This window comes from Rhea pennata, chromosome 5, assembly GCF_028389875.1.
Source record: "Rhea pennata isolate bPtePen1 chromosome 5, bPtePen1.pri, whole genome shotgun sequence".
NCBI lineage: Eukaryota > Metazoa > Chordata > Aves > Rheiformes > Rheidae > Rhea > Rhea pennata.
In genome coordinates, this window is record NC_084667.1 from 51212019 (window position 1) to 51223239 (window position 11221).

The following is an 11221-nucleotide window of genomic DNA, read 5'->3' on the forward strand; positions in this document are numbered from 1 at the left end:
AGAATTGTAACAGCATGCATATCTCAGGTAGTTAAGTACTGTACAGGGCACAGATCAAGCACTTTGTAGATTGTTATTTTAACAAGTTTCTTTATAAAAATTGGTTATACAAAGTAGAATTAATCTTATTTTTTTCCCTATTGTATAGGAAATGAACAATATCTCCTCAGCTGCAGAATACTACAAAGATGTCTTAAAACAAGACAATACTCACGTGGAAGCAATTGCATGTATTGGCAGTAACCATTTTTATTCAGACCAGCCCGAGATAGCTCTGCGGTTTTATAGGTATCTAAACTTGGAGGTGAGGGGTGGGCATCAGGGAGTAGGAAGTTGGACATATAGGAGGGTAATTAAATGGTGGATTTTTGTTACACTGATAGCAAAATAAAGAGAGACAAAATAAAGAGGAGACAGGAACGGAAGGATGAGCAAGCATTTGGAGAAATATCACCATATAATCAGCATACCAACTTATGCATCTTCTCTACCAGTGATAATTACATTTCTCTTTTAAAAACTTGTTTCATGCAAAGTGTGCAGAAGTATCAACATAGAAAATTATCACAACTGTTGCTTATTTGATTAATAAACAGGAAAAGATCTTTCACAGTATGAAGCACTCTGAGAACACTGGGCCTTTCTCTCAATTTGTGAGGCACATGGACTTTCCACTTAGCCCTTTGAAAAGGAGCAGTCTTTGGAAAGCTCCATTTGAAGTCACATGCAATATGACCACAGAATCCCTTACTTAAATGTGGGCTGGAGTTCCCCTTATGCTTTATTTAAAGCAATAAAAAGACAGTGTTAAACCATGCTATTACTTTTCATCTGAATATAGTCAGAATTCAAAGGAGCCTGGCTCATATTCCTAAGTCTAAGAGTGGATGAAGTCAATGTAAGCAGTGCCATGTCATTTCTATAGTACCTGAGCTCTTCTGTGCTCTAGGTTTGTAAATAAACAGTCATGCTGTGCAAAACAGCACAGTTTTCCCTGGCCCTCTTAGCATACCTGTTTTTTCCTGTAAATATTAATAAACAGAATTTTTATAAAACATCTCCATCCTAAAACACACATTAAACAAAATTGATTTGAATCAAAATTTGTGGATTATGCTTTAAGTATAATATTAAAGTAGACTTGTATACTAAATGTACTAGTAGTGATTAGAGTAGTACTATAGGACAGGAATCAAGCAAAAAAATGAAATCTGAGGAGTTATTATACAAGTAACTTTAAAAAGTTACAGCTTGATTAAGGTTGAGGGATTGGAGAGGAGAGATGGAGAAAGAGGGAGTCTGTATACAGCTCTGACTTTAACAGTAAAATTGGATCATACTGCACAGTCAAAAAGCTAAAATTTTTCTGATTTACATAGAGAAAGTTTAGCACAACTTTGATTCTGCTAATCAGAAATGCCCTGCACTACCCCTTCAGGAAACCTTTACCAAATGTAAGACCATAACAAAAAAGTTTGAAATAGCAAAATAATGTACTTGGCTATTACTCGCTTGGGGAACTGGGAAAAGGGAGAAGAAAATTTCATAATTCAGAATAGAATCTATATATGCAATTAATCAAAAAAATAGATATAACAAATATTTTCTCTCAATATAGACGGCTCCTGCAGATGGGTGTTTATAACTGCCAGCTTTTTAACAATCTTGGCCTCTGTTGCTTCTATGCCCAGCAATATGATATGACACTAACTTCATTTGAACGTGCACTTTCTCTGGCTGAAAATGAGGAGGAAACAGCAGATGTGTGGTACAACTTGGGACACGTGGCTGTGGTATGAAAAATACTAACTTTTCTGAATAAATATTTTACAATATGAAAAAGTAACTGGAAGAGAATAGCTTGGAAGTAATCAATGACCTAGCCTGAAGTAAAATATGAAAACTGATGTACTACAAGATAAAGTATAGTATAAATTTAATTAAGGGTTTATTTGCACTTTTAGAGAGAGAATGAAGCAAAAGAAGAGTTCTGTATATCTTCACAGAATGTGGCTTCCTGCTGCTAAAAGTTGCTCCCTCCCTACCATCTTTAACCTTTGTTTCCAAAAATTTGTTACTTATTCAAGACTTTTGAGGGCATTTGTTGAAATATAAGTTTATTTCACAAAAAAAAAAAAAAAAAACAATTCAAGGTATTTTGGGTTTTATTTGATGTGGAGTATTAGGAGGATTCTGTTGCCATAAAAATAGATATTCAGCAGCATATAGCAGACAGTAAAGTGCTACACACATTATAGTTGAGAGGGCAAGTTCCTCTGCCTTATATGCAGTATTAGAAATATTTTGTGATTGTGTGATAAAATTGTTAACTTCCTACACTAATTTACATTCATTGCCCTTTTTGCTGATGCTCTTCTAGAAGTTGAGTGACATTTCTCCTTAGCTGCATGCCCAGAGTAAGGTTACCAAATAATTTTTTGATAGCTTTCTAATATGAGTGCCATTCAAATGTTGATTTTGGTTTAACTTAAGTCACTGAGAAACTCTCCTGTTCATCTTGATTTTACTGGACCTAGGATAAACACATTAATTTATACTGCCTAAGCACTCAAATTTGAACTGATGTGCATATATTTTTCAGTATTTGTCACTTTTAACATTTGACCTGATGTATCTGTCTCAGTCATAAAGCCAGAGCTTTATAGAGTCAGTTCCTCCAAACAGAAAGTTTTATCCTCATTAATTTTAACCATCTAAAAGCTAGGCTTATATGCTCCTTTTAATGTGCGTAGAGACAGAAAAAGTCAAGATGACTCTCCATCTGGGCATGTCTCTGGGTGTTTCTTTTGACTATAGCATATAGCTTAATCTTTAGATGACGCTTTAGTCATCTAGAAGTTAAATAGATGAAGTGAATCGCAGTTGGATCGTGGCTGTTTGTGTTGGAGAGAGAAAATTCTTTCTGGTTAAAGAATAAGAAGCAAATGAGAGGAATGGGGAGGAAAGCACATATGGTTTTCATCAGCATGTTTTTATTGAGAGTTGTATTCCATGGCAGTACATATGGATGAAAAAATACTTAAGACAACAAAATAGACATGTGTTGTTTGAATCTTTTGACAAATTAAAAATACAATCTTACTTTTAGGGGATAGGAGATCTGAATCTGGCTTACCAGTGTTTCAAACTGACCTTAGTTAACAATAACGATTATGCAGAGGCTTACAACAACTTGGCTGTGCTGGAAATGCGAAAAGGTCACATTGAGCAGGTTGGTATTAAATCTCAGCCTAAGCAGAATGCTTCCTTTGGCTTTTTTGTACTTAAACGTGTCATTTCCCTAAGATGGAAGTGTCATGTGAATCTCTAGCTTACTCTTCCAGGAGACAACATAGATAAATTTTATGTGTTTTTTTCAATGCAACCTCCACATCCTCAGGCCATCTCCCATGAAGTTCCTCAGATGAAGTTTAGTGTTAGTTTTGGTTTCATGGTCAGTCGGTTTACAGACATGTAAATCCCATTTGGCATTTGTGTCCAGTTAGAGCTGGGAAGGTTGTGATTGCTAATAATTAGGACTGGATAACATTTCTGTTACAATCGTTTTTCACCTTTTCTAGTTTTCAGCTTAAAATTTTCTATTTTCTTCCCTTGTATCACACGTATCATAAAAATTCAAGATCATCATGACAATAAAAGTATGCCTAGAAGAATAAACATATGTGAAGATATTTTGCTTATTCAATTTTATTTCAAAATATTATTCATAAATATTGTTAGGTGGACTCAAAGTTGCTGGATTGAGGGAGTTTTAATAAGTTCTTATCTCTGCCTTCCCAGATAGTTTACAGATATTTTTGTTTTTAAAAGATCTGATATGTTCCCAAATTTTTAGTAGTTTTTTTTTAATACTGCTATGTTGGTAGCCAAAGAGTGACTCCTGGTGCCAAGCGAATGGTTTGTTTAGTGTTTAGTAGAGTACTGTCAAGCTTGACAGCTTCAGGAAAGATCTGTTAATGGTTTCTTTAAAAATCCACTCCAGTCCCAGAGATTTTTTTCTTTCCTTCATGGGAGAAAGTCTTTACTGTCATTACTCCAGAAGTCTGGACAAATTAGGGTGAGCAAAACAGAGTGCTGGGTCATTTGGGGGATTGGATAGTCACATACAAATCTCTCCATCCTTCAGTTTTTCCTGCAGCTCTGAGGAAAGAGAGCGAGAGAAACTCTGCTCTCCAAACACTGTGGTGAGCAAGACTCTTAGCAATTTCAATGCCTTGCCAGCACACAGGGACAAATTTGCAAAGAGAATAAAGGAGAGGCATAATGTTTAATGTATTTTCCTTTACCTAGTTATCTAGTTCACCTGGGTCCCCCAGTGTTTTTTTTTAAGCTGCTAAGAAGTGTGAAAACAATGTTTGAAAACAGTGTAAAGGCTTTCATTACAAATTTAGAATGTGAAGGTCATGTCATTTAGGTTTTCAGTCTTGCTTATGATTCTGAATCATTAATACACAATGCTTTCAGAGACAGTAGGTAAATACAGCAGGACTTTAAATTCTTGTTTTGTCAATGAATAAATATATTCCGTATCATATTTAGAACTGAATTGCCTAATTATATATGGTTCCAACACAGCCCTTTTATCTCAGCCAAGAGTTTTGTTAATTTCAATCCTGTTAAATTGTATTATGTGTACTAGAGCTTTTATATAGTTTTATATGCTTTTATATAGTTGAAGATAGCTTTATTATTAAAGGCTTATACAGAACTCAGCATGATTTCTTTAGAAAATGAAGAAAGATAAATTAGCTTCTTATCACCCTCCTTCCCTCACATATTTCACTACATTTTTTTTTCCTCTGCATAGGCAAGAGCTTTGCTACAGACTGCTTCGTCTTTAGCACCTCATATGTATGAACCCCATTTCAATTTTGCAACACTCTCAGAGAAGGTAATGCACTATCCTATTCTTATAATCTAAAAATTAAGCCTTTGATGGGATGGTTGGGTTTTATTATTGTTATTATTTTAGAGAGACCAAATAGGTAAGACGAAAGAATACAGAGTGCCTAACTCAAGATAAAACTAAAGTTACATTTTCATTTTAATACCCAGCAGCTTTGAGGGAAAGTAGTCATTCAAATGTTTGCTTTTTAGAATAAGTAAAGCCAACTTACAGAGTTTATATATAACAATATATTTAACAACTTGTATAACCATACAGGAATTTTAGTATTTCTCCAAATGTACAGCAGATTAAAAATTCCATCTACGTCTCTACAATTATTTGCTTTTTCAGAACATGAAGTAAATAATATCAGATAATGTATCAGTAATGATGGAAAGAATATCAGTTATTCAGTCCATGATCTTAATGATTTCAAAAAGAAATGCTTTTTGAAAGCTTCAGCTTTATGACCTTTGAATTTTGTTTGTTAATAATTTCTTTCATAAGACATGCCTCAGATACTGAATTAACAGTGTATCTGACATTCCTCTTAATAAGGAGAAACTTAGATATAACTCCTAAAATTTTACAAAAAGAATTTTTCTTTGCTTGTGCCTACACCTTAAATATTCTGTTATGAGTGTATGCTGTGTGGGCAGCCCAACTCCTACAGATACTGAAGTACATGCGTCAAGAAGAGAACAATCCATTAATTTGTAAGCATGTCCTCTCCATTGTGAAACATAAGATGGTTTGGAATAATTTTGTTTTATACTTAATCATTAAGGGGCAAATCCTAGTCTGTAAATGGCCTATTATGCAGTTTTTGCACAGAGGAACTGCACAGGCTGTGGGAGAAGACAGATGCAGCTTACTATATTGCTTTATACAGCTTGCTAATGCAGTCTATATGTTCAGTGTAAGACCATGGTTTACGAGACATAAGCTGTCTGGCCAGTACCATGGGTTTCTTCCCCTGCAGAGAATTCTTGCCGCACTGTAGCTTTGTGGTCACTTACTACAGCTTTCTGTAGCTTTTTCTTATCCATCCAGGAGCTGAATTCCCACATGTTTTGGTCCTTTTTTTTGCTGAACCCACCTTCTGAGATACACTCCTTATGTACACTTCTTCCTTCCAAAAATGATTGCTATTTAGGAAAAAATAAGAAAGATTTCCTAAGTAGGGAGCCATGTGGAAGCATGCTTCTAAAAGCAGCAGAAGAACAGCATATAGCTCATCAGCTCTCATGCTCTTCTCTGTGAGGAAGCAGGAAATCACAGGGAGTTGCTGCCCTTAGAGAAGCAAAGTATTACTGATTGGTTTTATCTTGTCTCTGTATAAGACAACACTCATATGAAGTCTAAAATTTTTAATCTGTTTATTTCTCCTTGCTTCAAGCCCTGGGCATGATGTACCTTGTTGTACAGTCTCCAAAAAGTTGAGTAGGGACATAGAAAAGTCAGTATCTTGATGAACCCCTCCCCTTCAAATCACACTGCTGTCATTTTCTCCCCATCTCTTGAACTTTGTCCCCCTTCTCTTTAAGGGAGAGGGAAACATAACACTAAGTCTGAAAGCTTCCATACTGTACCAGGTTCATGTGTTCAGTCTCAGGACCAGCTATGTTTAAACACTTGTGAATATCAGAAATGTACAGCACAGAATACATGGCAGAAATATTGCAGTGCTTTGTTCTATAAGATGAGTTTGTGTGTTTCTTACAGATTGGAGACCTTCAAAGGAGTTACATAGCGGCTCAGAAGTCAGAGGAAGCGTTTCCAGGCCATGTTGATACACAACAGCTCCTCAAACAGTTAAAAGAGCACTTTGCTATGCTCTGATGACATATTCTTTATTGTGTAAAAACAGTTCAAAACCAGCCAGAATTGATGTCAGGTACTTATTTTAAAACAAAATAAAACAAAATCCCAGCTCAATATACTGTATTTAATATGTCCCTGTGGTAAAACCTGTGTTCCTTTAAGTAGCAGGGAAGATTTAAGAATCCTAATTGGTTTGTGTCATCTTTAAACTTACCACTTTTTGAAATGCAGCCAGCATGCATCCAGTGTGTTGCAGTGTACAAGACAGAATGTAATAGTGGCAAGATACTGCCACTGGGACAGCTTTGAAATGGTTGTCTGGTATAATAGCAAGTAAGTCTCCATTTAATATTAATGAGATTTTAAATGATTTGTTCTGACTTTTCTGCAGAAAAAAATGTTTTTAAATATTCCTGTGTGACAGTCTGTCAAGCAGCATGGAGAAAGTCAACTTCAAACCTGGCTTTTTATACTGTGCTTACTTACTGAACATTAAGTTTTAAAATTGAAGTACTTAAAATGCATTTAAAACACACATGCAAAGCAGAAGTCCATGTACCACAGGAATGAAATAAATTCCAATTTCTATAGTTTATCTCCTTTGTTTGTATAAATTAAAATTACATCATTATTGCCTTGAAAGGAAGAGTCAGATGTCTTGAAGTATTTTGAAAGACTCAGCAAAATTGATACTAAATAACACAGTAATAGCTTCTTTCCCAAGAAGAAAGTGCAATCTTCATTTCAGCAAGGGAAAAGAGTGCTTAGAAGCTTGCAATGGTAAGTACTAACCATTGAGAACAAGTCATTTATTGGGTGGTTGCCTGTGCCACCACATAAATGTGGTTGCTAAATAACTACATGAATCAGTGTCACTACAGCAACACCACTGAGAGCAACAAACATGCAAAGACTTTGTATCAGTCGCATATCTCTGTGCAGATAAATCTGCATGATTTCCCAATGTGACCTTTTAAAAAAGCCTTTAAGAAATGTGGAGTGTTACGATATTCCAGAATGGCACATTCTGAAGCAGGCTTTTAAAATTTTTCATGCTTCTCTGCGGTACTTAAAGGATTTTCTTGGCCTAAGAAGCAGCCTAAATATGCTTATCATTATGATGTCTTCCTTTTCTTTTTACTGTGCATGACTTCCCACCCTCGTTTTTCTATGACTTGTAGCTGGTAAAGGTAGATACTAGAAAGTTTAGAGGAGTGTAGCCACGGGCTGCCTTACAAAGCAGTCTGTAGGTGATGGAGTTAGCAACACTATAATAAACTGATGACACAACATGTTGTGAAATGCAGAAACAACATTACTGGGTAAATGAATGCAGCATTTTTAATGGAAGTGTTACCTTTACCACATTGTGTTTATATTGTCAGAATTTTGTCACAAACAAGTGACATTAACTTTCATTAAGAAAGTTTTTATACTGTGCTTACACAGAGAAGTTTCATTAACTTTCATTAGCTAATTAAGATCCTACTTTCTGCTAGAAAGGAAGAATTTATAAAATAAATAAAAAATAAAAAATTATAAAGATCCTTTGATCTACTGCAGTTATGTCTTTCCAGCTGATGGTGCTAAACTAAGGAAGCTATCAGACAAAGTGAACATGTCTGCCTTAGCAATTTATGCACAATTGTTGAGAGTTTGCGAGTCAAATTGTTATTTCAGTTTTTTTAATGGAGTAGTAAATAAGATTATTTCTCCATTAATTAGAGGCTAATAATATAATTTCAGTTTTTAATCTGTGTGGCAGCTCAATAGTTCCTCATATATGCATACAAGATCCCACTTGTTACGATCACCTCTCAACTTAATGATCTGAACAGCTTTTCCTTTAAGCAAACTATACTACATAATGTAGATCTGACATGATTATTATTTTAGTATTGGACTATGTGTGGAGATTGAGAAGAGAAAGTTCGTTATATGGTAAGAAATTCTTTACAGAAGATTGTATTTAAAAAAAAAATCAAAACAAAAAAACACAAATAAGTTTCTACATAGAGACCTAACAAGATTTTAATCCTTAATGTGTAGCATCTGCAAGCCATTCCAAATTTATCTTATGTTGTGTATTTTGATTGCCCCAAAAGGCAGTAGTTATCTGTTTTGTTGACCTTTCACGCCCCAAAGCAAGGGTATTACAATGTTTTTTTCATGACTAGCACACATACAAATTAAATCCAATGTGGTAACAAGAACAGCACCGCAATGAAACAACAGATGAACAAGCAGGCTGTTTGTCGTGAAAGAGTCGTTCGATTTTGTTTTATGTTAATTCAATGCGAGCTCCAGTGAACAGATGAATCGGCAGGCCCTGGGGCAAACTGCCTTCAGTTAATTTAGTACGACATAGCATAATACAATGCATCAGAATCTGTATTCATCTCAGTGGTAGAATCATGTTAGGACAGCGTGACCTTAATATTGTAAGCAGCATTTCTATACCAAAGAAATGATTTTTTCCTCTAACCTGTAGCACAGCCCCAGCTGTGTCCAGCCAGCATTTATAAAGCCCTTTGGGAATTAAGGAAACAACAAAAACATTTTTTTTAATCTACTAGGAAGATGATATCCACAATAATGCAGCCTGAAAGGAAGCTCCAAACATTGTTAGGGGATCTTAAAGTTTGTACATCCCTTCAGGAAAGGTCTATTGCTCTTAACCCCAGGTGTGCTTGGTCTTTAGACCAGCCTTATTACTGGGTTCTTTCTGATGGATGAATCCATTTAAAAATTTATAATGAACAATTAGGATTATGACTGGATTTGGATTATTCTGCAAGATGTCACAAAAATGTGGCTAAAATTAATCAGAATTCACAGTTATGGTTATGGAGTATTTAGTCTGCCGTAAAGTGGTCTCAGAGGTCATTGAACAGGACAAGTTTGTTATTAGGTACCCATTCAGTCAATAGAAGACTCTGGATATTGGTCCCATTTTCTTTTCCTGCTTGTTGGCCAGAAGAAGGGATGTTGTGTCATTCAGTCTGATCTCTCATGTAACATGAGCCAAAATTTGTAAGTTACCAGTTAGTTACCCTTCTTAATTAGCTCAGTTCGTGCTTGACTGGTGCTTATCTGTCAGAGCAGCATCAAGTTTTGATATAAATGAATTTATAAGATTTATGGGCAATGCTATACTTAGTTTCTCTTCTTTCTAATGGGTGACTTCATTCATACCCTTCCCTTCTCCTTCTGCATACAGAGCGGCTCCTCAGTGCCTGCTTTTGCACCAGCCCCAAACCCTCAGGCTCTGCTGCAGAGAAGCAAGTAGGACCAGAGCTGTTTTGCCTCTTGTTTGATAAGCATTCTACCTGCTTCCCCTCTGTAATGACAATATCAGTCACCAGCGACGATAGAGGGTGAGATGGCATCTGTAACAGCTGTTTTTGACCAAATATACTGTTTGCTTATTAGAGGCAGAACAAGCTACACAGCTCAGAGCTTCCCTGGCACAAACTCATTGGTCTGATCCAGAGTGGGCAGTTCTTACTCCAAAAAGCAAGAAGTAGCACCTGTGAAAACTTACTGGCTGGTGTCAGCTATGCAGCATGAGCAAGGGCGGAGTTGGAAAGTCTAAAATGCATGTCAAAAATCGGTTCAACATAGGAGAGGTGGAGAAAAACAGAGCAGAAAACTAAATAAGCAGCATAAAAGCCACTGTAAGGTCGCATCCTGTTCCTCCCTCTATCTCAAGGAGGCTTCGGAAGTGCCACTCCCAAACGTTTTCTGTTGAGACTACACAAACACACTGCAGTAAAAAATGTGGGACACAAAGTAACCCTGGGATCACATTCAAAGAAAAGATGAGCTTTCATTAGAGGGCCAAGACCAGAAGCAGCCCCACACCTTTTTCTCTGCCTGTTGGGATTGATTTAAAGCTCAGGGATCCTACAAACTTGTGGTCCCTGCAGACGACTATTTGTACATACCTCTCAGTAATTTTGCACTGCTGAGCTCTGCTCGCCACTGAGGAGTATTTTTCTGATATCCTAGCCGTCACTGGAAATGAGAGAGCAGATGGTGGATGTACAATGGAAAATGACCTTTAGTCTATAAATAAATAAAAACTAAATTCAAGTACTTTAAAAGATGAATGAAGCAAGAGCCAAGGAAAACTCAATATTTAAGGCATAGACAAATTCACATCTCCAGTCACCCTCCAAGAGTATTTAAATTGCTGCACTGGTACGATAGGTGTACTACTAATTCCCCTAGTCACAATTTCTGCAGCTCACAGTTTGGGAGTCTGGCCACAGAAGCATTTGTAAATGGATTAAATCTGGGAGATGCGTCATCAGAGGGAGCACAGCAACAAAAGCTGTCAAATAAACATACCCTAAATTATGTTGAATAACTAAATGATCTGAAATAACAGTATTTTCATAGACTCAAAGAATCATAGAATCAGTAAGGTTGGAAGGGACCTCTGGAGATCATCTAGTCCAACCTCCCTGCTCAAGCAGGGTCACC

The 11221-nt window shown here is 36.3% G+C and overlaps 1 protein-coding gene across 4 annotated transcripts in view; it reads left to right on the forward strand.

Moving 5' to 3' along the window:
* The window catches only part of TTC8 (tetratricopeptide repeat domain 8), a 42242-nt gene extending 34914 nt beyond the window's left edge, over positions 1-7328 (forward strand). For 3 of the 4 annotated variants that reach the window (XM_062577491.1, XM_062577495.1, XM_062577493.1), the window contains 5 exons: positions 149-288; positions 1619-1793; positions 3110-3232; positions 4829-4912; positions 6635-7328. In XM_062577491.1, coding sequence (XP_062433475.1) covers positions 149-288; positions 1619-1793; positions 3110-3232; positions 4829-4912; positions 6635-6751 — 639 coding nt within the window. In that variant the 3' untranslated portion in view covers positions 6752-7328. The remainder of the gene's footprint in view (positions 1-148; positions 289-1618; positions 1794-3109; positions 3233-4828; positions 4913-6634) is intronic. The other variant, XM_062577492.1, reaches the window with a different exon arrangement.
* Positions 7329-11221: the final 3893 nt, after the last annotated feature.